Source organism: Hakea prostrata, chromosome 9 (genome assembly GCF_041222555.1).
Source record: "Hakea prostrata isolate BN-2017 chromosome 9, UWA_Hpros_2, whole genome shotgun sequence".
In the NCBI taxonomy this organism is placed as follows: domain Eukaryota; kingdom Viridiplantae; phylum Streptophyta; class Magnoliopsida; order Proteales; family Proteaceae; genus Hakea; species Hakea prostrata.
The window spans coordinates 57,500,463-57,527,546 of record NC_142608.1 but is presented as its reverse complement, the minus strand read 5'-3'; the positions used below and the strand labels follow the sequence as shown (position 1 = coordinate 57,527,546).

At 36.9% G+C, this 27,084-nt stretch overlaps 3 protein-coding genes and 1 pseudogene across 5 annotated transcripts in view; 3 read left to right on the top strand and 1 right to left on the bottom strand.

Annotated features, from left to right (window-relative positions):
• The window catches only part of LOC149005695 (S3 self-incompatibility locus-linked pollen protein), a 35,624-nt gene extending 29,048 nt beyond the window's left edge, over nt 1-6,576 (top strand). For 2 of the 3 annotated variants that reach the window (XM_089168790.1, XM_089168788.1), the window contains 5 exons: nt 3,157-3,242; nt 3,403-3,509; nt 3,614-3,705; nt 3,882-3,958; nt 5,319-6,575. In XM_089168790.1, the coding sequence (XP_089024916.1) occupies nt 3,157-3,242; nt 3,403-3,509; nt 3,614-3,705; nt 3,882-3,958; nt 5,319-5,759 (803 nt within the window). In that variant the 3' untranslated portion in view covers nt 5,760-6,575. Of the gene's footprint in view, nt 1-3,156; nt 3,243-3,402; nt 3,510-3,613; nt 3,706-3,881; nt 3,959-5,318 lie in introns of all 3 variants that reach the window. The other variant, XM_089168789.1, reaches the window with a different exon arrangement.
• A 4,285-nt stretch (nt 6,577-10,861) lies between these two features.
• On the bottom strand, nt 10,862-14,752 carry EMB3131 (Pentatricopeptide repeat (PPR-like) superfamily protein). Its single transcript, XM_089135583.1, is given in 3 exon segments — nt 10,862-11,673; nt 11,675-13,948; nt 14,590-14,752. Coding segments are annotated over 2 exon segments (2,208 nt in total). The 5' UTR covers nt 13,859-13,948; nt 14,590-14,752; the 3' UTR covers nt 10,862-11,649.
• A 3,104-nt stretch (nt 14,753-17,856) lies between these two features.
• On the top strand, nt 17,857-19,228 carry LOC149005693 (F-box protein At1g30790-like; annotated as a pseudogene).
• Nucleotides 19,229-20,808: 1,580 nt separating this feature from the next.
• LOC149005692 (putative F-box protein At5g62660) lies at nt 20,809-26,945 on the top strand. The gene is given in 5 exon segments (XM_089135977.1): nt 20,809-20,825; nt 25,723-25,876; nt 25,878-26,739; nt 26,742-26,788; nt 26,790-26,945. Coding segments are annotated over 5 exon segments (1,236 nt in total).
• Nucleotides 26,946-27,084: the final 139 nt, after the last annotated feature.

Sequence of the window (27,084 nt, the reverse complement as noted above, 5' to 3'; positions counted from 1 at the left end):
GTATGACTTTGACTGAAATTCTAACTTCCAATAATGCAGGCCTGTTATGGGGGCCGCAATGGTGAGCTGTAATGAGGGAGACTTAGAGGAATAGGGAGGGGAAGAGGGGAAATAGAACAGGGGAAAGAGAATCTCTCAATAAGAGACAAAATTCTTCAATCTGTTAACCTGAAAATCGTGTCCTAATACAATCTTATTGAAGGAAATAAAATGTGAATCCCAATTGAAATCAAAATCCGAAACAAAATCCTAACCAGTCTGACTCACTCTTATGTAGGACTAATAAAACAAGTAACAGATTAAATTTAGAACTGAAATACAATACTTAATATTAGAGTTGGACCAAACCCCATAAGACCGACTCTCGTGGAGTTGGAATGGAGGCGATTGAACCAGTCTGATACTGCACCAACTCCCCTCTGAAAAGAACTTGACTTCGACAAGTTTGGATAAGGTCGAAGAATACCGTATGAGTCAACCCGTCACAGAAGGTATGTACCAGCAGTCTTCTTGAGCTTGATGGTTGGAAGATATTTTTCTGTGAGGAATTTCATCTAAAATCCACCATGCTGGAAGTAATGTGTTCTCATAACCACAATGCTTGGCTTTCTTGTCATACAACCATGGGCATCCTAGAAGGATGTGACAGGCTTTTAAATGAAGGACATCAGACTGCACCTGATCAATTAGTCCACCAATAAAATAAACAAGCAAACACCTTTCATTCACTTTTGAGGTTTGTGTTTTTCACCCATGCAACCTTGTAAGGGTTTGGATGTGGTTGTGTCTTGAAGCCCAACTTTTGAACAGCATCTTCAGCAATAACATTAGTGCAATTACCTGGGTCAATCATCATATCACGTAGGATGTTGTTGCATCACAGTTTGGTTTGAAAATAATTATTCCGATGCCAGCCTTTATCTTCCTCATCAGGAACTTTTTGTAGCTAAGCGGTGCTGAGTAACACAGCAATATCGCTTCTTATCATCACTTCCATTAACGTCATTGGGATCTGGATCACTTTCAGCCACCAAATTGTTCCTGTTGATGGGTGCTCTTTAGTTCAAAATGTATGTCATCCTTGTCAATGTGGGACTCCAATTGGTTAGGGCAAATAGAAATCTTATTTCCATACCTTTTACACGAGCCACTGCATCACAAAAGGGTTTGGGAAACCACATTATGTTGGAGAATATGGTCAATTAGCCCGTGAGGGTGCTATTGTTGAGCCAATTGTTTGGTGTTTATTGAAGAACCTCTCTTGCAAAGCATGTTGTGGTTGATAACCATTACCCAAAGGAGTGGTATCTGAAAAGGTCCTCTGAATGTATAGTCGTTTCAGATTCTTTTCCACCTGATATGCAACCATTGCAGTGTCTTCCATTAGAGGCAGTCTACTGGAAGTAAGTGCAGCACTAATCTGAGGATGCAATCGGTTACAAAGCTGTGCCACACTGCCACCAATACTTCTTCATCCCAATGAAAGTCAGACAGTAGCATAATAATAAAATTTGTCAATATACTCTTCAATAGTTAGGTTCTCTTGTTTCAACTCTGTGAACCTGAGGTGCATGTGTTGCTTGTAGTCAGTAGGCAAAAACCTTCTATTCATAATTTCAAGCATTTCAGCCCAAGTACTTATTATGCCAATGCTTAAGGTTTGATTCTGAAAGTTGTTTCCTATTACAAATTTTTTAAAGGAAATAAAATGCAAATCCTAATTGGAATCAGAATCCAAAATAAAATCCTAGCTAAAGTCTAGGTCACTCCTGCATAGGAATAATAAAACAAGTAAAAGACTAAATGTTTATAACTGAATAGGATACTTGACTAGGTCCCATAGGACCAGTTCTTTTGGGGTTGGACCAGAAGCAATGGGACCAGCCTCATACTGCATCATCTAACTAGGACAGGACGTGGAGTAATACTGAAGTTTAAATTGTGGCTGGCTTATAGCTTTAAACTGTAGTTAAAGGACTTAATAAAAGCTTCTAGACCATAGGAGGAAAATCCTGGCCCTGAATTAAGGTTAAGCTGAAATGCAAGTTTGCCACTGTGCTGCTGAAATTTGTTAGACTGAAACAAAGTAGTATAGACTACTGTAGACTAATGTGGACCGTCTGCTGCTGGGCTGCTAGCCTGGGGTCTTTTCTTAAGCATGGCTTCCATTTGGTGTAGGTGTCAGGTTATGTACCAACCCCCCTCCCTCCTCCTATCGGTCTTCATTCATTTATGTTGTTCTTTTATATGTAAACAGGAAAAGAGAGGAAGGGGGATGGGGGAGGGATAGTGAAGAAAAAAATTCTAGCCATTTAATTGGTCTTTATTATTGTATTGATGGCTTTACACTAAACTTTAAACAACAATAGCCAATAGGAAGGATAAGAGCTATTCAAAAAATGGGAATGATCCAATGGATGGGTTGGGAGCGATTTGGAAAACAATATTCTCACAGGTGGAGTTCTTTGAAACAGTAAAACTGAAATTAAACCAACCAAAATGACAAAATGGTTTGAAATTTGGATCAGACCTCAAACTCTGCTGTTGAAATCAGAACAAACATTAGACTGGAGATTTGCCATCAAAGTATCAAACTCAACAATCCTAATGGTGATAGGACTAACAAATCACATGCAGTTACAATAGTGGAAAACAGAGGATTACTTAAAGTATTGGTAGAGAAGAAAATATGACTAAGCATCCCACCTAGCCTTGACTGGAATCCTGCCACAAAGCACTGCATCTCACAGTCATCAGGCTCTCACAGAATAAAACCAAAGGCTCAATCAGGGATCTCATTAATCAAATTCGTCTACAGCCAACATGGTGACATACTGATTTACATCAAAGGCTCATAAACAGACTCAAGTAAAAATGAAACTAAATGATGAGAACCTGACTCAAAACATGACTGCAACTAAACTAATGAAGTAAATTCCTTTTTCCTACTTTATAGTTAGGCCCTTTGAAGTGGCCATGACGAAAAAAATCCATGGAATCAAGGCCCAATGCTGGTTTCCAATAAAATTAGCTCATCATGTGACCGACCTGCATCAATAGATTTGGAGATATATTGAAAACTTAAGCTGCTACAAGTTAATAAGCCACTTGTCTTCAGGTATGGACTCTATACTAACTTTTGGCAAATTTTTGCAGTGCAGCTTCAACACCATGCTCGACATCAACTTCCAACTTTTCAGTTGATTTTTGTGCATGTCATTGAGTCACTAGTCTTTGTACCAGTAAGCATCTCTTATTTAAAGATTGTCTACTTTTGCACAGTACAGGGCATAGGATACTTTATATCATTTGTGAAGTCTTTTGATAGTTTCCTTCAAACATTAGTCAATTGTCCAAATAACCTTGTTAGTTTTGACTATTTTATATCTTGTATATCTGCAGATAATGATTGGCATACTGTTTTTCCTCTTCGAGTTTTATGATGATCAGCTGCTTGCCTTCAAGGTCTTAGTTCTTGTATGGCTATGTGAACTGTTTACTCTGATCAGGTTCTCTTTCTTCTCCACCATTCCCTTCCCTCTGTGTGTGTGCGTATGTGAAATCCTCATATTAATGCTGGTCTTCCATGGACATCGTCTTCACTGAAATGCAGTGTCCGAACACCAATATCAATGAAGTTCTTCCCTCGCTTCTTCTTGCTCTATTTCCTGGTGTTCCACATCTATTTCTTTTCATATGCTTATGGTACTCCCTTTTATCACAAATTTGTATTCCAACGCTCTTCTTTTTCTTTCTTTTTTTTTTTTTTTTTGGGGGGGGGGGGGGGGGATTGGTGAGTGGTGAATATTCTAATTCAAATTACTATCTACATATACTGAAAATCATGTGTTGTTCCTTTGCCATCATGTTTACTTTTCCAGGTTTTTCGTATCTGGCTTTGTTTGCAACTGCAGTATTCATGCTCCACCTCATTCTATACTTCTGGAATCGCTTTGAGGTAACAATTATGACCAGAAGTCATTACATGAAGCAAATTTTAGTGTTTTAAGCTTATTCACACTCAATTTCATTCCAACTGTGTTTACACTTATTCTATCAATTTATAAACTAACTCATATATGAGCAAGTGGTCATGCGTTCGAGTTTGGGAACAGCCTCTCTGCAAAAGTAGGGAAAATGTTGTGTACATTATGATCCTCCCTAGACTCCAAAGTGGTTGGAGCCTCATGCATGGAGTATGCTTTTTATGCTTATTGTGGTTGGGTTATATACTGCATTTTCATGTGCTCATATAATTTCTTCTTAACAATATATGATTTATATTTAACTCGCCTGTGGTACTTTTGAGGCCCCATTCAATTGAGGCCTTAAATGCCCTTGTATGGGGAAGTGATATAATCCAAATTGAAGGAATTAGAAGAGCTAGGGGCACACCTAAGACAACCTAAGGAGAAATGGTGAGAAATGATATACATAGCTTAGGCCTTGTATCTAGCATGACCTTAAACATAACTGATTGGAGGGCAAGAATCCATGTAGCAGACCCCATTTAGTTGGGACAAGGCTTGTTGTTGTTGTTGTTGTTGTGGTACTTCTGATTAAGGGGGTTAGGTTAATGGATTGGAAACCTGGTAAAAGCCTCTGTCCGAAGGTAAGGATGGATACATTATGACCCTCCCCAGACAGTGCAGCAACTAGAGCCTCCTCTGGTGGGTACACCCTCTTTTTTCATGTCTGAGGATAGATAAGAAAACTGGAACTGGGACCCAGATTTGTTGATTTGTAAATGTTGTGTTCTTTTAGTTGGTGGGTTGTCTAAATGTCAAGGCCACCCAATGCATCAGAGGATGCTAGACAAGAAGACAATCATGTATGCATGCAGTATATGTAATCTGGCAATGATAGTTTTAACTAATTATGCTTCTTTCAACATAAGGCCATATAACTAGAACTTTATGCAAGAAAACCTGCATATAATAAACAAATCATAGATACACAGTTTATAATATAGCCATGTATTCATATAAAAAAGAAATAAACATAAATAAACATATACTCATGAATGGTTACGAAACTTAAGGCATGTTGCCATAATGCGACACTTGGGCAATTTTGCCTTTGTCACATCAAACGAGGCATGCTGTCATTTTCGTGCCGACAAAGCACCTAGCCAGGCTGTTGTACTTCATACATTAGTTGGTTAAGAACCTGGATTCATAGATTCATCAATGTTCTTTTATGTATATAGGAAAGCGTTGTCCAGTCAGGAGAACCTCAGCTGAATGAGTTCTGCTTAAAAGTCAGAATCATGCATGTATTTTCTCAGTGTTGAGTCTATTGACTTCAATTCATCTCAGGTCCCAGCTCTACAAAGATTTTTGCTGAACCGCCGATCTCAGCTGCAGCAGCCTCCAGATTTCCATATCACCTCCTCTACAATCCTGGCCTCAACGTTGCACATCACAAGATTAAACACGAGGAACGCAGGTGCAGATAATGGGGATCCTGATGCTTTACCTGCAGGTAGGCTGGGGTTGGATGCACCCAATGATTCAACTGAAGAACCAGCTGAAATTAACCACCCAGATGGTGTGGGCAGTCCCCTAGAGTTTCCTGAACCTCCAGACCCTCAACAAGCAGTAGCAAACTCCAACCCTGGCTCACTTAATCCGATCAGTTCATTGCTATTGTGGATCTTGGGTGGGGCATCTTCTGAAGGCATAAATTCCTTTTTGTCAATGTTTAGAGATGTGAGAGACCAGGACCAGGTTTTCGCACAAGAAAACCAAACAACCTAGAATTCTACATGGACAAGGTCGTAGAAGATGAGGTTGTTCGGGTGCTGGTAGTTGCACGAATGTGGCCCCGCTATTACATCAAGCAATCCCCTGAAGAACGGTGCCCCAGAACGATTCAAACAACTTGTGTACAGCGCTGATGAAAATTGCTTGGTTTACTGTGATGTATCGTTTACAACTTCCCCACCCCACTCCACAAGTGAAAAAATGCACAGTGAAATTACTGATTTTATCAAGAGTATTTCCTCGTGTTCTCCATCTCTGTCTCTGCCTCTCTCTTGGCAAGTGATGCCATTAGTAGTTGTGTGATTGATGTGTTAGGCTTTAAGAGATTTTTTTTTTTTTGGAAGCACCGAGGACATGGGAATCAACTCTCCCTCTGGTGAGTCGCTTGTTTCAATGTAAAAAAATTGGAAGTAGAAGAGTAAAAGTAAGTGAAATGCCATTAATTTTTAGGTCATTGATGCATCTGTTATTTTATTTGTTTTCCAGGTTTTTTTTCTTTTTCTTTTTCTTTTTTCTTTTCATGAATCGGTTGTTGGAACAAACTAAAAGATGAGGAGCAAGGAGTCCTGAAACCAGCTCTAGAGATCTCCGAAATCAATTGGGTAAAAAAAAAAACAAATCTGGACTAAAATTGAAATTTGGGAAAGAAAAGTAAGATTCAGAGAATGGGCCCCCTGTTTTATTTTTTCCCCTTAGTTTCTTTTTCTGGGTTTGTAATCAAACATTTACTACATTGGAATCAAATGGTCAATGCTTGAAAGTAAAATAATACCTGAATATAGGTTTGATGGGTGAAATCTTATGTCGAAATTATGAAAGTTAAGTTTGTTTTTGTGCTTGTTCGTGGTTGTAATCTTTCACTTCTTTTTTATAAATAGCATTTGTAGCAATTGAGTTCCGCTGCTCATTGGGATTTTACAGGAACCAAGTGCTATTTCACCTGTAACTAGTCCTTTAAGGGGGAAAAGAACTGATTGAAACCCTAGAGTTGAATGAAGGAAGAAGATGACGTTAAGGGGCAGCTAGGTCACTTTACAATGGTTTTCTCATTGTAGTTAAGGGGCAGGCAACAAGGTCATTTCACAGTGATAATATACTTTTAACAATATCAACTTTGGAGGACCTACATGCAATGCAAGGCATGAATTTTTGGAAGGGATGCCACAAGTTTGATGTGGTTTTCAAGGGGGGACAAGTCAAAGGATTTGCTTCAGTCTTGTGCATTTACAGTCCTGCACATTTATGCGCAGAATTGTCATGCCAAACACTTTTGGCCGGATCGAAATCTCGACTGAAATTTTGGATCTGACGATCTGAAATTTGGCATGAGAGTCCTATGCATTAAGGACTAAGCAATTTCCCAAGTCAAAAACTCCATTTATTTTTAGATACCTCTTATCAAATCATTTTTAGGCAAAAGTTTTCATGCACAATGGTGTACATAAGTCGTAGTCAAATGCCAATATAAGATGATAAGAAAATCCTTTGATGAAATCCTCAGGTGCATTTATCTCTCCTTTATTTTTGTGTTGAAAATTTGTGAATTGTGAATATTGCAAAATCAGATTTTTTTTTTTTTCTGGGAAAATTACAAGATTAGCGATTATTGGCCTTAGTTTTTACAAAACTAACCAACGTACGAACCTTCCCCACCCCTCTCAACGATACTAGCTCCCTATAACCCCCCCCCCCCCTCCCCCCCGATGAAGGGCGGGGAACCTGCCTTGTGCCGCCGGGGGGGGGGTGGGGGTGCGCACGATACTAGCTAATATGAGTTTGGGTATTACGTACGAAAGTAACCAAAAGAAGACTTACATGAAACAAGAACACCTCTGATTTATTCACACAAAAAAGGGGACAGCTGAGATTTAAAGAAGTAACAGTAATTTGAAGTTTCATGGCCTTCCTCATGCATCCTTGTGCAGCCTCACAAATTTTGTGGCAATCTCTAGAAGTTCAGTAAGATGTGAAAGATGTCACAGTAGACTTGAATACAAGTTGCAGAACAACTTCACCAAATTCATTTTTTCAGTATGGATACCCTGCTGTCATGAACTGTGCACTTTGCATTCTCGGTGTTCAACATAACCTGAAATCCATTTGGATGGGCTAGACATTTTGAGATCAAATATATAGTTGTTTTTTTTGGAGAAACAGTAATTTATTTCAATTTAAAACCTTTGTTCTGCCTACAAGAAAGATTATCAAATAACAGAGCACACACAAGGAAGGGGAGAGGGGCAATGCTAGCTGAAATAAACCAAGTGATTTTGCTCCTTAAAAGGCCAATAGATCTGCAGCATGATTTCCTTCCCTTAAAAATGTGATTGAATTTGATCTGATCAAAGCCTGCAGCCAATGCTCAAGCATCTTGAATGGCTGTTTTTATTTTCCACCTTGGATCTTTGTCATTGTGCTTCATTAGGTCCATCAGTCCTTGATTATTCCCTTCTATTATGACTTTTGTTAATCCCAAGTCCCCAGCCCAGATCAAAGCTTGTTTTTGTTGCTAAGGCCTCTGTCAGTAGGGCTGAGGCATTTCCGCTTCCTCCATGGAAACAAAATATTAATTAGCCCTTGTGCTCACGAATGGTACCTCTGTAGCCTGATTGCGGCCTTAAATCTTCTCCAATCAGACGTGATTCATCAACATTGAATTTCAGCCAACCTACCAGGGGAGCTTCCCAACATATAAGCTTGGCATCTTTGTGAATCTATTGAGTGCTATCTCCACCACTGAATTCCCACGTCATTTGTTTTGCTTTTCTGGCAATCTCCGAAGCCATGTCTGTTAATCATGTTGTAGTTGTTCCATATTATCTACAAACCATTGAGGTGCAATAAAAAGTCATATTGATTGTTACTTATTTTTCTGTTGTGCTGAATTAACTGCTGCACCTGGGACTTCAATGTGTCATGAGAGTTCCATAGCAAAGGAGTGAAATGTGACCAAACTTGGTTACTGAATCTGCATTAGATGAAAATTTTATTGCAAATTTATCCTCACAAAATTTGCAACATGATTGTATCTCACATCCCATTCTGGATAACAGCTCTGGAGTTGGAGCTTTCTCATGAAGAATCTTCCATAAGAAATGTATTACCTTTGGAGCCAGCTTTAAATGCCATAGTATGAGCTAGGTTTTGTTCTCAATGCATGATTGGTTTCTTTTTGTCAGTCTGCAGACTGATGAAACTGAGAACATACCTGTGCTTGTAGGCTGCCAAATAAGTTGGTTTTTCCTTTCAAAGAGTGGTATTTGTATCTTTAAAATTTGTGGGATTAATTCCGGTGGTCACTATTGTCTCAATTTCTCCTGATCCCAAGTCTTTGATGCTTGATTTATGAAATCTGCAACTTCAGACACCCCATGATAAAGCCATCCTGCTCCTCACAAATCACCATAATGCACTACCATACTCTATTCTAGTCCCATTTTAATACAAAATACAAACAAATGGCACCAAACTATTCAATACAGTAAGCACTTAAGAAATTTTTGGACTGACCTGATTGCAGGAAGAACTAGGATGTTTTTCTAGAACTGCACATAGAAGACATGTTTTAGGTATTAGTTCCTGCTATTAACCTAAAAGCCAATCCTTATCAAGCATGGGTAAAGAAAACAAAAATGTGACACCTCAACAAATTTATCAATATACTCTGCTATACTAAGAGTTTAAACATGATCATTTGAAAATCATGGACTTGAAATTCAATTCCTCTAGATTATGCTTTTGTTCATTTTCTTCTACTGTGAATGTTTTCTTTTCTAACCCGTTATAAGAAACCAATAGAACCCACAAGAATATGCTAGTTGGAAGAAGAAGAAAAGAAAAGAAAAAGGGATGGACTAGAACAAAATTAACCAGGAAAGGAAAACGGAAATAGTTGGAAATGTAAAATACTTACCTCAATCCACCATGTTTGATATCCAATAGGTTAAGTCTCCCCCATTATATTCGACCAACAAGCAAACAAAGTCGAACAATTTCATCTTCTCATGCCGTTTCTCCGGAGCCTTGGTTGATCTGTGATGACAGTCCACGATTTTGGAGAAAGAATGTCTGATCACGGCAACACCTGGATGGAAAACGGCATTCTTTTTGCCGATTTGAAGAGAAGAATACGTATAGAGTCGAAGACGAAGCGTAGAGCACTGTTTTGGTTCCTTTCATAATACCCAAACTCAGATTAGCTAGTCTTGTTGAACAAAACTCACGGTGGTTAGTTTTGTAAAAATAAAGCCAATAATGGCTAATCTCGTAATTTTTCCTTTTTCTCTCAACCTCCATCTCATTGATTTATTGACCCAACAAAAATTTCAAACCATATTTAGGTAATTTGGACACTCCCAATCAGGCTCAATTAGGCTAGTTGGATTCAACATATTAATAGTTAGCCCAAATTTTATTTTATTTTGATATTTGAATTAGTCATTGTCGAGTTATGCAAAAATGTTTGTCTAGTTAGGAGTTCTATTTTAAGAAGGATTCCTTTAGTTGCAATCTAAATTCTATTTGGAGACTAGTCCTACTCTTGTTGTGTAGTTTGAATCATTCCAGGATGAGATGCACGAGAGTCCTTAGTTGCGTAAGAGTCCCAAGTAAAATAGATGTCCTCCTTTGCTTTGGTTCAAAGTTGAGTCGAAGTCCGAGTCATTCATTTTAGACTATAAATACAAACAAGGGAAGGTGCATTTGAGGTTGTCTAGGTTTCTAGGTGGAAGGAAACCCTGCGGCAGCTTTGTGGTGTCATTTCTTCTAAAGTTCTTCAATCCCCCAAACAGTATACAGCAAGTGATCATCCCACCCCATTCCCCATCTCCTACCTCCTCTCAAAACCTTCTAAACCCCTCCCCCATTCCTGCAGCATTCCCTCTTTCTCCCCTCCCCCTCTTCAAAACCATAGTTCCCATATCGTCTCATCCCCTCCAACTCCCACCCTCTTTTGGAAAAGTTAACCCATCCTCTCCTTAACATTCGATCCCTATTCCTGACCCAACTACCTATCCTAAACCCTAAACCCTGCAATTGATCATCTTCCCCAAACCCTAAATATCTTAGTGTCCCAAACCATCTTTCCATCCACTCACCCAAGTCTTACTAGCTTTTGGATTCAGCATCCCCCCGCCTCGATCCTAACGGCCACACCTTAGAAACCCTAGAATTAAAACCCTAATTTGCCCACACCCTAGGACTCTTGGAATCCAAACTTGAACCCAAAACAACAAGGTTCAAGTTCGTCTTTCAATAAACCCCAGCCTTTAAAACCTAGCCGAAGCTATTATCCCTTCCCTATAAGCCCTAACAACCCTAATCAGCCCTAAATTCATAACTGCAGGGTTTTGAGAAACCCTAAGTTGACTGCTGATTTTGCATAACCAATCTTGGTTACTGGCCCTCAATCTGGGGGTTACATCATTCCTACCACTGCAGGGTCCAGGGAGTGTCATAACATAAGCAGCCTTATCCCTGCTTGTTGAGAGGCTGTTCTAGATATTTTGAAGTTTTGAACCCATGACCTCTTATTCAGCCTTTAACCTTTTCTATAGATGTTTCAATTGTAATTCTCTACTAATAAGAGCTACTAGTAACAAAAGTGAGCAAATAAGGTTTTTAGATTTGTTTTATGAGTAACAAACTTATCTTGGATTTTAACTAATCAAATAAGTGAAAACATTTTGTTCCTCCATTTGCAAATAGTTGAATTTGTAATCATCATACAACTAAACAACCATTAATCATTGTACAACTAAACTAGTCCTCAAAAGAACAGATATTTGAAAATAGAAATGTGAATAATGTGACTGGACAAGTGACATATGGCTTTATGGATATCTAATGTGGGACTTCCAAGAGTTTCATCACATGGAATATGTCTTCAACTAGGTAAGAGCGTACTACTCCCTTGATTTCAACTTTCTTTCCAAACCAAAAAACTTCAACCCAGACAGAACCAGATTGGCTGTCTTCTTTTTCATGTGGTCAATAAGTAACTCATCATATAGGATCAGTTCTGCTTCTCTTAGAAGACCATGCTCTTTCATATGTAGAAATACCTTTCTTCCTTCCTCCAAAGTTCCATCATTGCACATACCATAAATTACAGAAGAATATATGATATCATCTGGTGGACATCCCTGCTGCATCATTTCATTCAGTACTTCAATCACCTTATCCGCATTACCTGACTTACAAGCATGGAGAACATTAAGAGTGTACTTGAACTCCATAGGTCCACTGGTAACATTTGCTAAGCAGTCGCGAACTAAAACAATTGCTGCATTGATCTCTCCAATTCTGCAAAGTCCTTTGACGAGAGACATGTAGGCTACCACAGTGGGAACACAAGACATCTCTTTTATCTTATTATAACATAAGCATGCCTCCTTGAGATCTCCTACTTCTATGAAGCATGGAATAATGGTGCTATAAGTATATGAGTCAGGTCTAACACCTAAATTTTTCATGTCATCAAAGAGTAATAACGCTTCTTTGATGTCCCGTGTACTAAGAAAAGCTTCGATAAGGGTATTGTAAATTGTAACACCGAAATATCCTTTTTCTTTCAAGTATGTGAACACTTGCAAAGCTGTCAGTGTTTTGTCCCCCTTTTCAACCAAGAACGAGAAGAACTTGGAGAGATCATCAATGACTGGAGTTCCCAATTTCTGCATCTGCTCCAGCAATTTACAGAAGTCATTCATTCTGGATTGCTCTGTGAAAGCTAACAATATGGGATTTATGGTCATAAAGTCAGGAATAAGACCCTCCTGAACTATGACTTGGAGAAGCTTATAAGCCTTGTCTACCTGGTCCACGTTACATAATCCTTTTATCAAAGAACTGTATATTGACAGATCAGCCCGATAACCAGATTCTGTTAGATCTTTTAGCAAGTCACAAGCCAAACCAACCTGCCTATTTGCCACAAATGCTTCAATCAATGAGCCATAGACAACCCTGTCTATCAAATAAAGTTTCTCTCTCATCTGCTTAAAAAGTTTATAACCTTTATCAACCTCATTCCCCTTGCACAAACCTGTGATCATGGTGGTGTAAGCCATAGCATCTGGTTCAACCCCGTCCCTAAGCATTTCCTCCCAAACCCTTACACAACCATCAAGATTTCCCTCTGAAACCAATATACGGATCATTGCTGTGTAAGCAAACACATCTGGCTTACACAAATTCTCCCTCATCCTACCCAAAAGCTCAAAAACCTCATCAGCCCTGCCTGCCTTACACAACCCTTTAATCAGGATCATATAAGTAACACTCTCTTCCAGTAACCCATCATCTTTAAAATCCTCATATACTGACATAGCCAAATCCAAATGTTCAGTTTTTACAAGAGCATCCATGACCCTGTTGTAAAGGAATACTCTAGGTTTGATTCTGAACTTTTTCATCTTTTCATAAACATAGTAGACCCGAAGACCCCGGCCAGCATCAGAATGCATCCTAATCAAAATTTCAAATTGTTTCTCACTAGGCTGCTTCCCTTGCATGCTCATGAGCTCGGGCACTTGATCAGCTGCCCGAAATTGGTTTGCACGATTCAAGCAATAAGCAAATGCATTGTAAGACATGAAATTGTGTTGGTAACCCTTCTGCTTACCTACCCAGTGGAAGAACTTGGAGGAGATCCTTGGATCAGTTTGGACCTTTAGAACTTCAGCAACAAGCTTAGGAGTGACTCGTCGGAGTTTACTGAGATCCGTGATAACAGAAGGACCCCAATGCTTGTGCTTCTGGAAGGAATCACAGATGTATCGAGCAATAGGAGTGAGGGATTGAGCAATTGAGAAGAACTTCTCAGATGCAGTTTTTGTTGGTGGGGTTGATAGGCATCCAGGAGAATCAGGGTCCCATTTTTGTAGGTTGAATGAGGTAGAGGAAGAATCTGATTGGTGCTTAGGTTTAAAGGTTTTAGACTGATCAAAAGCATTCGGGTTTGAGGTTGTTTGTCTATTGGAGAAGATTCCACCACGGACAGTTGGTCGATTCTGAGAAGGCTTGCGGTGGCCTTGGAAGAAGTTAAATTTGTTGTTGGTGTTGGTGACAAGGGGGCGGATCTCAGGTGGCATTTCAGATTTTGTTGATGTATCTCCTTAATGCTCATCACTTATATCAATCTTGGATACCACGTCTCTAAATCTTTGCTCCTCTGCTTTTCACTGTCAGATACATAATAAATCGTATATAGTTAAGAATTTTCCACGCAAATAAATTTTTTTACAGAAGGAAGTTATTTGTCACAAGGAAATTAGCCACGACAGTGGCAAGTCAACACAGATATCTTCATCGAAAACAGAAATATGGCAGAGAATGAAGTGGTATAATAATTGTAAGAGATCGATCCAACCAATTTTAAAGTTAACAGGATGATTGACAGCTCAACATCAGAATTACAAACACGGAACTCCATTTGAGCAAGGCACGACAAAAAGCAGAGAAATTTACCAGGATTTTTCTAAGCTAGTTTCTCTTGAAGCGACCAAACCGAAACGAGAGTCGATTCATCGGTCAAAAAGTAATCATAAACTCAGTAACGAGTGGAAAGTCGAAAATCGCAAAATTAACTTCCAAATGCAGAGCAATCAAAAGGTAGGATCTTGGAAATCAGTTAATGCTAATTATAAATGTTTTTTCAATATCTGTTTTCCAATCGCAATTCAAGAAACCGTAGTCAATGTTGAAATCTAAATTAGACAGGTTCTTCAAGCATCCATGCTTGGCAAACGAGAACAAGGCAACTCCATAAAGAATTCGATAATATATACAAATTAGACAATTTTAAAGAGGATAAAGGAAGTACCTGAGCAAGCTCATCCAACTGGGCTGAAGATTGTTGATCTCTTTTCTCTTTCGCATCATAATTTTCAAGTGAATATCTACCCCAGAGATCGAGTGCCCCGAGAACAGAGGTACCGTTTCTTCTCCAGACTTGAGAAACTCGAGACACAGAACTCGGAGTTCCGTTCTTTGGTGGAGAGGTAACCTGGTTCGTGCAGAGGGTTGATCTCACTCGTTTCAATATTTGGACCGGACCAGACCGTTTCGAAGAGCATAAAATCAACTCGAAAAGTATTAGTGCAAATTTTCAAATTCAAACCATACTACAGTCTCTACCATCCAGCAAATCCCAAGAAACTACAATTCAACAATAACACATTCATCAGAGCCTTAAGTAACCTTTCTGGGGTGCAACTTTAAAGGTTGAGTTGACTGATCTTGGGGTGAAGACACTATAGAAACCTTATTGCACAAATTGGGGTGTCTAAATACATTAAATAAAGTACATTTGGTACGTTTCAACTCTCAAGTAGAATTGTAAGATCAAGTGTATTTGCAGATTCTTCAACAATGTTTCAACATCTTATTCTTCAAAATCGTCAAATACGCCAAAGAGAATTTGATCAATCGACTATTCTAAATTCTCATAGCTGTCTTATTTACAGAAGAACCAACGAAGAGAACCAAATAGGATTGGGAGGATAAGATGAACACAGTGACGTAAAAGAAGACCACCATTATAACTTTTCCAGCAAACAAATGCAGCCTTAGAGAAAATTAATATCAATTTAATGATTTTTTTCATAATTTTGTCAATTAAGATAATTGGTGGGGATTATCTAATCTGATAAATAATTATCTAAATTCAAATCTGGTTGCTTATAGGACATAAATTTTTCAGTAAAAGAAATTTCAAATTTTGGATATCTTTAAGACGAATACAAATACAAATTCGAAGGCACAATTCAGCTATCCATTTACAAATCCAAATTCGAAGGCTAGTGTCGAGATGCCCTGTGTTCAATTTGGTATTGCAGTATTGGTAGGTTGAAATGTCAGTGATTGCCACCCATAGATGTGTATAAAGATATCAAATAAAATATAGAGTGTGAGATGCATCATATTTAGCTGACAATATTTGATAAAAATACATGTAAGTAATAGTTTGCTTGTGCATTTGGTCTCCAAGATTTGGGGGAGAAGTTCATCATCCATTCATGTTGTACTGAAACCTTTAGGCTTCAGTTCTCCGTAAATCCAATTTCCCTGCTCTTTTCTAGGGAAATAACATTTTTCCTAGTTGTTGTCAAAATGTAGGGAAGTTTACAAAATTTCTTTAAGTTCATTTTTCCCTTACCACAGTTACATTTAAATTTTTTATTTTGCTTCAGAGTTTTTTTAAAGTTTTATACATTGAAATGTGCACCTTTTAACATCCTCTCATGTCAACCAAAAATGTTTTGTTAGAAAATATGTTTATATGTGATTCTCCTTGAGAAAATTTAATTGTACCTCCAGGTTTCTATTTGAAATTGTAATTCGTGTTCTTCAACTTCACTTCTCTTCCTCTTGTATGTTAAATCTTCTTTCTTCTTCTTCACATTATCTTTAAACCAAATATTTAAACGAGATGCCTGAGACAGACCATGCTTTCGATCTCCTATCAAATAGCCCTAGCCAATCAGTTCAGGGGTCAACAAATTCAACTGCCCTAGAAGGATGACTAACCCAATTTTCTATAGCATGAGTGGCACCACTTGCAGTTCTAGGTACAAAATATATTATAATGTTGTTCACTAGATGCATATCCCAAATTGAAATCAAACTAACCCTGATCTGTTTTTATTTAATTTATAAAAATTGACTGTTTTTCCCATATTTAGTTAATAGACTTCAAATATATCTTTTTTTCATACAATTTCTTCCAAAAATTTTTTTCCACTTTCTTTCTTTCATGATTTTTTAAAGTTTTAAAAGATAACAAATCTAATCCTACAATTTTAGCCCCTATGTTTTATTTCAATAAGTTTTTTATAATTTTTTTATAATTGTGTTATCTATATTTGAGTCCATCTATTAATTTACTTAAATGTTTAATGTGGGCCCCCTGATAAAGTATAATAAAATAATTCAAAGGCGGGACTGATAGTGGATCTCACATGGGCCCACATAATATAAGGATCCACGTCCTCTGTAATTCATTTCTCTACAATTCCTTCCTAGGATTGTGCCATGTGGCATTTAAATAATTCAACGGTCATCTAACAAACTAGAATTTAAATAAACTTCAAATTTATGAGTGGAGGAGTAGTAGGATGGTTAGGAACCTGCTTCTCAGTGGAGAGGTCATGGGTTCAACTCCTACCGGCGGCATATGTAATATCCCTATCCCCATATATAAAAGCGCCTTTGTACAAAAAAAAATTTATGAGTGGATTTAAATAAAATTCAAAATTAGTTTGAATTAGGTAATTCCATGGCACAATCCTAAGAAGAAATTGTAGGAAATTTTAGGGAAAGGAATTTCAGAGGATGTGAATTCTATAAATATGTATGATAAAAAGGCATTAGTGCTCGCGTCACATAGAAATGATCCAGATTCATTATTCCGCCCTCCCAATGTTCAATCCTGGTTCGTCCTAATTACTTACCAACATATATAAAATATCCTCGGGATAATCCAAACTCCCACTACACCCAAACTCTACCCCCACTATTTGAATACCACTCCTAAAAATTATAGATTCCACCACCACCCACTAGAGTCCCAAGAATGATTTATTTTTTTATTTTTAAATTTTTGCGATGGCACCTAAATTAAAAATTGGAGAGCAAAATGTGGTTTGAGAGAAAACCTAATCTACATAGCATTTATTCAAGAGAAACACCTTGAAGAAGTCAGACAGATATCAACCCATCTACTGATGAAATTCCATGATCTTTATAAACGCTATTAAAACAGGAATTTGGTCTATAGTGGCATCTTCTACTATAGGTATTTCTTTTATTGTAAGTTTCTATTCTAGCTAAAACTCTTATTATTATAATCTTAAGAAGGTTTATTTTCCTCATAAATTTGTTTTTATTTGTCATTCATGTATTTGTAGGTAAGAATCTCTCGATAATAAACACACCAACATTCAACTAATTCTCCCAGGTGATCATCCCATGAGTTTCTTTTTCTATTCATCATTCATTTTTTTACTACTATCGGTCACTGTTGATAAAGCTCGCAATTGGGTTTCAAGATTCTTTCCGTTTAATGAATCAATTGTGATTTAGATTATCGATGGTCTGTGGTCAAGATTGTTGTTCTTCACTTCTCAATGCCCTTTTTCCTCTTCTTCGTCTTATCATATTGGGAGAGGATTATTTACTTCTAAAGTGGAATGAGACCTAACCCTAAAGCTTGCTTGCTTGCTATTTTTTTTTTTTCTTTCAGTTCATAAGGTAATGAATTAGTCAATGATTTTTAACAGGAAATTCGGGACAAACGAAGCAAGGTGAAAGAGGAGCAACAGCAGAAAAAGCATCCAAAACTCTCATATTTAAGAAGGATGATATGCCCTTTTCCTGAAGAAGTGATATTCGATATTCTTGTCAAACTCGAGGCTGACAAAGTGTACAAATTCAAAAGCGTATGCAGATCATGGTACAAGTTAATCCATGACCCTTTTTTCATTCAATTGCACCTCAAGAATTCCACTCCTGGTTTGATCATAAATCTTGATGGAAAACATTTCTTCAAAGATATGAAAGATAGAATTAATACAAGCCAAGATTTGGAGTTTGGTAATATAGGAACAGTCTTAAGTAGCTGCAATGGTTTGGTTCTACTAAAAACCAAGAGTAACCACCTATCTATTGCTAATTTGATTACTAAACAAGTGGTGAACATCCCTTCACCTTCAGCTGCTACTGGTGTTATATTCTGGGATGTATATCGATGTGGGTTCACATATGTTCCTAAAATTGGCATATATAAATTGGTACGCCTTCTTCGGTTCAGTAATGGTTATTCTCTCACATTTGAGGTCTTGTCCTTGGGGTCTTCTGGTTCCAAGACTTGGAGAAGTGTCAATGCATCTTCACTTTCATTGTTGGGTGAAAAATGGGAAATCAGTCTTGCAAATCCAGTTTGCATTAATGGGATCGTGTATTTTGTTAATATCACATGTATTAAATCTTCTTCAGTGCACATAATTTCATTTGATGCAGGTGCAGAGTCACTACACATGATCCCAACTCCAATTCCTATATTTACTAATTGTGATTCTTTGGTAGAACTTGGAGGTATGGCATCACTGGTGCAAGCCACTCATGGTTCTAAAATAGATGAATTCAATATATGGATATTGAAGGATTGGTTGAAAGGGACATGGGTGAAGCAACATACAATCTCAATAACGAAGCCATTACACAAGATGTACAGCTCTGATCATGATCATGTTAAAGTCCTACCTAGCTTCTCTCATGGTGGAAGAAAAGTTCTAGTATTCGAAATCAGCTCATCTTTATCTGGGTCATTTTCTAGAAGGCTTTATTCTCATATTACATACGATTTCAAAACAAATCAACTGAAAACGATACAACTCGGTGACAAGAAGTTGTTCTTCCCTTTAGTTCATGTCAATAGTTTGATCTCTCCAGAATCACTGTAGTTGGAGGCATTTAAGCCCCTGATGAAGACTGTTTCTTTCTTTTGTTATCTATATATAAATATTTGGCCAGTACTAGTTTGATTCAAATATTTATCTTGCAAGTTTGGATTCACTTCTAATTATAGCTTACCTTCTTCTGGGTTCTTCACTGAAGTATTGATTTTCGTAATGGGTCTTGAAATACTATTTCTGCATCTCACTAGCTAAATCCACCCACATTGGGATTACTGGTTAATGGTTGATCAAGGTTGATAGATAAAAATTAATTTGTTTTGAAGTCCTAGCTATAGTCACAAGCTACCTTTGTTTTATAGCAGAGAAGGCTTGAACATATGTAATGGGTTGTCATGGGTGTTGTAAGCTATAAAATAAAAGAAGTGATGTTAGGAATTAGTAGTAAAATAAATCACGTACCCTTAACTTAATTGGATTCTCTTAACATGATATCAACATTGTTTTACCCTTTTGAAGATAACTCTCCTCTACATAGTCTTCTTTCTATTGGAAGAATCCTTGTCGCCCCTCTTTGCTGATTGGAGAAGGAATCTCAAGCTGTCCAACTTCAATTTCTGAATCAGAATCTAATTAAATTTTACATTGCAGTTCTTTGTTATAGGGCTAAAATCGAGTCAACTCCCTATTATTATAAATATTACATCTAGCTCCTACTCAAACTAACATCCAAGGTTAATGTCAGATGTGAAATAATCATATTATCTTATCTTAAATTAAAATAAATGAGATTACAATCTTACCCTCATATCTTATTTTTCAAAACCGTATAAGTGGGTGAAGGTATTCTCCTTTAACCCATCTTCTTCCTTCACCTAACAATTTTAGTTTTTGAGAAGATTGAATTAGTGGTTTCCATATTGATTAGGGTAAGTGGGTGAAGGTATTCTCCTTTAACCCATCTTCTTCCTTCACCTAACAATTTTAGTTTTTGAGGTGATTGAATTAGTGGTTTCCATATTGATTAGGGTGATGGCGGGTGATTTTTTTTAGGAGGAAGGGAGAATACATTCACCCACCTATATGACTTTTGAAAATAAGGTATGGTCATACTTGAAATTTTAGGTATATGGTTCAACTTTTAAAATTGATAGAGTTTAAACTAAGAGGCATTTTAGCCATTTTAACACGTAAGGGGTAATTTCGTTATATTGTGATTTTATTTTGAATTTTAGTAAGATATCGCAAGTTGGGTGATAGCCCATTTTATAAATTATCTCTATTTGTGATCATAACATTTTGAAAATTGTGAAGGATTTTTTTTTTCTTCTAGTAACACTAGGAAAATATTCTGTGGTGAGAAGAATACATGAAAATACTTCATGTCGACCAAAAAAAGGAAGATGGATTAGGTTCTCAAGACTTATACTTTTTTAATGGAGCTTTATTAATAAAACAAGCATGGAGGTTATGCAAAATTCTAGCTAATTCTTTGTGAGCTTCAGGTCTTAAATCAAAATACTTTGCTCATGAAAATTTTCTTGGTGCAACTTGCAAGGGAGGGTGCTGGGTTGGAGAAGCTTGTACATTGGAAAAGAAGTTTTGAAAAAAAGGTTTGATAAGAGGTAATGGTCAGCACATTAAGGTATTACCTTTGCATTGCATTTTGAGAAATCAAACTGGGAAGTCTGTATGGGTTAGTGATTTGATTAATTGGTCTTCTAAGGCTCTTTTTGGTATCAATTCTCATTCTCTATTATGCCTATTTAAAATAAATAAGTACAATAATTCATTTTTGGTCAAGAATGAAAAATGGTTTGGTGAATTTTATCGAAAATAAATTATGAAATGAAAAATAAGTTTGGTATCAAGATAAAAAATTGTTAAAAATGATAGTAAACAAGTGAGAAAAGAAGGAAAAAGTATGATTGTTATAAAAGAATGTGTATTGACTATTTTACCCTCATCTTACTTATAGAACTTTAAGTAAACTTACACAAATGAAGATAATGAAATTCTCATCATAATCCATAATGGACAAAAAGTTCATTATGGATTTTGGAGGTTTTTCTATTATTTTAAATAAAAATAAAATTCAGAATAGATGCCAAACAATTTAAAATAATGAAAATTTCTCATAATTGACAATGATAATTGATACCAAAAAGAGCCTAAATCATGGGATTATTTCTTAATTGAGGATCTGTTTTTCTACTTATGAAACTGTTGTCATTATCAAGCATCCTATATTATCAGAAATTATGACTGATAGTTGGATGTGGAGACACACTTTGAAAGGTAATTTTACTATTAAATCAGCTTATTATATGGGGAATGGTTTTATGTTGGGGGGGGGTTTGGGGGGGGCCGGGGGGGGGGGGGGGGGGGGGGGGGGGAGGTAGCTCCGGCCAAGGACGTGTTTTTTTTTGGGAGCCATCATAATTAAATTTGTGCTTAAAAGGTGGGTGGGTGGGTTTGGGGGGGCCGGGGGGTGTGGGGGGGGTTTGGGGGGAAAATTGCCCCAGACAGAGTTTTCCTTTTGAGAGCCCACCAAATTAAATTTGGGAGGGATGCCTTACTTCTCTAGTCTCTATTGTAAAAGTTCTCATGAATCTATAGTTCATACTTTGTTTATTGCTCCTTTGCAAAACTGCAAGAGCTTCCCCACTTCGAATTGATGCAGATGCTTTTCAAGGTCGAGATATAGTAGATTGGTGAGACTTTATTGAGTTATCTTTCAAATATATAGGAAATTTAACCTGGGTTCATACAAACGAAGTTAACCAGCATGGTTCATTTGGACCACGAGCAACTGCATACATGTTATGAAGGACCCATATGACCCTTATGATTTTAGTAAGAGTCTCCAAGGGCTTCTGTTTTTGAGCATGACTCAAATGAATGTTGGCATTTATGATAATAGGATCTCCCCCCCTTTTTTTTCTTATAGACGAAGTTGCTCCAAGTCGAATTGTCAGATCTTCCATGTCTATGCTTAATGTTTTCCAACCACGATCGACTACAATTAACACATAATTTGCCTTTTATTCATACCCTTTCAGGTGGACCTTGAGAGTCAGCATCTACTCATAGCGTTCGTGCAGGCTACGGGTTATTTGGACTTCATTTGTGATCATACCATTCGGGGAGGGGGTTCGGCTTTATCAGCAAGCTGAGCTTGAAGAAATGCATGACATTCTCCACATTTCTGTTACTATTGGTATTAAGAATTGTTAGAACAAACACTACAAAATAGTGAATCGAAAAATAAACAAAAAAAAAACATAGAGATTTAACGTGGTTCACACACCGATGTAGTATGTTACGTCCATGGGCGAAGAATAAGAGTTTTTCCATTATGTAGAAGAAGAACATAAGAAATCTCACAGCCAATCGCCAAGAATGGTGTTATAAGAACTCTCACCCAAAACCCTAATCGAAAATCTAAAATCTCTCAATAATGTGGTAGGCAAACATAAGATACATGGATATAGACCTCCACTTCAACCACAGATCTCTCAAACGGGTCATTTGTGGGTCATCCACGAAAATATGTCAGTGTGGATCCATCTTTCATACCAGGTACAAAAATTCGGGTCAAAACATAACTATATTGTTAAGCTTTTTCAGATTATAAGGAAGCAATGTTAAGCTTGAATGATGGTCCAAGTGGTTTAGATTTGAGGTGTCAAAAATTAGTCCAAGTCATCAAGGACCTTTTTTAATTTTTTTAATAATATTCAAGTTATTAGATTCATAGGTCGATTAATGGATCTGCTGATCTTTTAGCTAAGATTTCTTGTACATTTAAACTTTGTTCCTGCTGAGAGGATTTCGCTGGACTTTGTTTTTTTTTAAACATATAATTTCCCCTTGGGGGGCAAGGTAACCTTGCATGCATTAAGACGGAAAAAAGGTTTGGGGTTTTTGTTTTCCCTTTTTTTCATCCTCCCAAACTGAGATGTATGTACTTGCACTTTGAATACATCTTTAGTGGATGATTATTACATATAATTTAAGTAAGACAAGGTTTCACCTCTAACCTAAAGGAATTGAAATTATTACCTTCATACTATGAGATGTTGGTCTTTTTTTCAATTGAGCAATCCCTCAAAGTTACCGATATACCATTTTCACTCATGAAGAGATCTTCCTATCCACACTAATGTGGGGAGGAGAAATCCATACCTCTCATGAGGGTATAGGATGACTTATGGAGGGTGAGGATCTATCCTCAGTTCCTCACACATAATCATGTCATGAATAACCAATTAAACTCATCCACTCGTAACTAACCCTTAATTTTTATTTCTTTGGGGTTTCTTTGGGGTTAGAGACTATTAAGCATGATAAGGATGATTTTTCATCTCTATCTCTAGCTGTCCTTATTTTAAATTATTCTCATATGATGTCCTCTTTCCATTTCATCACTTTCTTGATTTGGCTAGATTGGTTTCTCTATTGAATAGAGACTTTTTCATATGTTGTATTTTCATATAAACCTTTTCATATATTGTATTTTCATAATTTGTACATTTTCTGTATTATTCGTAGTTTCTTGATAACATTGGATGTATGCAATGTATTTACTTGAAAATTCTTACAAATGAAAATCAAACTCCTATTTTTTCTATTTAGGTTAGTTTTCCTAACAGCATGGGTTGCATCTTATTAGAGACCTTTCATATTTAATTATTTACCAAATCATATGGAAACTACCACAGGATCACCCCCACCCACCTTTTGATTCTGAGTTCATCCAACTTCTTATTGCTCTATCACACCCAAACTTTTTTTTTTCCTTTTTCTTTGGGATGTCAGCTGTGGATGAGGAAACAGACGCGGTTAGCAAAAGCGAACCTCATTTGAGACCAAGAGGTGTTGGCATCAATTGAGCAACGCGATCCATTGTGCACCGCCAACCGGCAAATCTAGGATTGACCATTGGGGGCCGAATGTCGTCCATTAGGGACCCACTATGGCTCCCATCTCATAATATTTTATTATATACTGTCGTAGGATCCACAGTAAAAATTTAGGTAAATTAATAGGAGGACTAAAATATAGATAACACAATTATAAGTAAATTCTAAAAAATATATTAAAATAAAGTAGGGGCTAAAATTGTAAGATAAAAACTTAGAAATATCATGAAAGAAAAAGTTAAAAAAGAAATTGCAGGAGAAATTATATGAAAAAATGATAGATTTGAAATCTATTAGAATTTCACTGAGAGAGAGAGGAATAATTTGAGAAAGAGGAGTTTTTTTTTTTGTAATAAAAGAGGATATTTATGAGAGAACAAATAGAATGAAAATATGAGAGAGAATATAGAGAAAAATTCATACATCATGAATTAGTTTTTAATTCGAATTTAGCATTTTATTCTTTGAAATTAGAGGTTTAATGATAACCATTAGATAATGACTACGAATGACATTTGTACCCATCATCTTGATCTTAAATTTTTATTTTTACTTTTTGAAAGGGGCTAAATAATGGTATTTCACATGTAAAGTGAGAGAAATAAGGGGAAAAAATAGGGATGTTTAACATTTAAAAAAAGAACAAGGAGCTCCCGGCCCAACTTGACTCCACCACTGATTCCAACCTCACTATGAAAACAACTCTTAAGAATCATAGAGTTCAACACAACTACCAACACTAGAGTCCTATATACATACGCTCAATTAGCAGCTAAAAAAATTAAGGACAGCAAAAATCTAACTTGAGAGAAGGCCAACTCTAAGTTTTCGCCTTGATTGAGAGAAATTCACCTTGAAGAAGCCGAGATCGACCCATCAACTGATGAACTTCCCGTGATCTCTATAAAACCCTAGTATGCAGGAATTTGTAGAAGTTATACTTAACACAAATTCCACCCAATGAAGGAATCCTTCTTTCCTTGAACACTGCCGATCCATACACTGGATCCTGCTCTTAGCCATCTTAAAGCGATAAATTCTTCATTCTCTGGAACCCATGAGACGTAATGGAGGATTATCCGGTTTGAGTAAGTTTCTTTCATCATTTAACCTAATTTGAAAAAGTATTTCTTAATTTGAAAAAGGATTTCTAGTTCACGTGCCCAATAGCTCTAGTTGTCTCTTTATGTATATTCCCTTTTCCTATTCTTGCTTTCTTGTTATCCAGCCGCATCTAAGGTGAACCCATGAGTTTCTTTTTCTGTGCATCCTTTGGTATTTTTACTATTATCGATCACTGTTGATAAAGCTGTTTTGCTTAATTATCAAATCTTCCTCCATTACTCTCCATGTAACAACACCATTGCATTGGGTTTCAAGATCTACTGTTTGGTGAATCAATTGTGATTTAGATTATTGATTGTCTCTGGTTGAGATTAATAGCGTTCAATCCTCAATGCCCATTCCCCTATTCTTGTTGTTGTTTTATTGAGAAAAGGATAATTTACATTTAAAATTGGAATTAGACCAAAACCTATAGCTTGCTTTGTTTGTCACTAGCTTTAATTTTGTGCTGGCTGATTTTAAAATCTCTCTTATACAATGATTTTCTAACAGGAAACTCAGGACTTTGACAAAGGGAAGAAGGAAGGTGAAAGAGGGAGCAACAGCAAAAAAAACATCCAAAACTCTCATGTCGAAAAAGAATAATATGCTCTTTCTTCCTGAAGATGTGATATTCTTCAACATTCTTATTAGACTCAGGGCTGATAAAAGTGTATAAATTCAGAAGCGTATGCAAGTCATGGTACAAGTTAATCCATGATCCTCTTTTCATTCAGTCTCACCTCAAGAATTCCACTCCAGGTTTGATCATAAAGCGAAGAGATGAAACATCCTTACCCATAACAGAATTTAAAGAGATGAAAGATAGAATTAATACGAGCCAAGATTTGGAGTTTGATATCACAACTAAGGTCATCGCTAGCTGCAATGGTTTGGTGCTACTAAAAACCAAGAGTGACTACCTATGTATTGCTAATTTGATTACTAAACGAGCAGTGAAAATTCCTTCAGCTTCAGCTACATATCCTGATGGTTTTATATATATTTCTTCATTTCGGTGTGGCTTCACATATGTTCCTGAAATTGGTATATATAAACTGGTGCGAATTCTATTCGATAGCGATGCTCATAATCCGATAATTGAGGTCCTAACCTTGGGGTCTTCTGTTTCCAAGACATGGAGACTTGTCAATGAAGATTCACTTTTATCATTGGATGAAGATGGAAAATGGGAATTCATTTTTGCACCACCAGTGTCCATTAATGGAATCGTGTATTTTAATGCTGCCAAATGGGTTAAATCTTCTTCAGTGCATATAGTTTCATTTGATGCTGGTTCAGAGGTAATACACATGTTCCCAACTCCAACTAATTATTTTAGTAGTTATGATTCTTTGGTAGAACTTGGGGGTATGGTATCTTTTGTGCAAGCAACCAATAGACCCACATTAGATACATTCAACGTATGGATATTGAAGGATTGGTTGAAAGCAACATGGGTGAAGCAACATACAATCTCAATAATGAAACCATCTATTGGGGACACCTTACAAAGAATGGATGGCTCTGAGGGATTAGAGTTCTACCTAGCTTCTCTCATGGAGGAAGAAAAATCCTAGTTAGTATTTGAAATCATTGCATCTTCTGAAAGGGTTTTTCACATTACATATGATCTTGAATCAAATCAACAGCGTAACATACAACTCGTTAGTGATCCTTCATTCTTTTGTGCTTATGTACATGTCAATAGTTTGATCTCTCCAAAATTCTTGTAATTGGAGGTGTTTAAGCCCCTGAAGACTGTTTTTTACTTGGTATTTGATGCAAATATTTTGCTAGCTAGTATTAGTTTGGAATGCAATGCATGGACTAAATCATATCTTACATCATTAAGATTTTACTAGTAAAAATAAA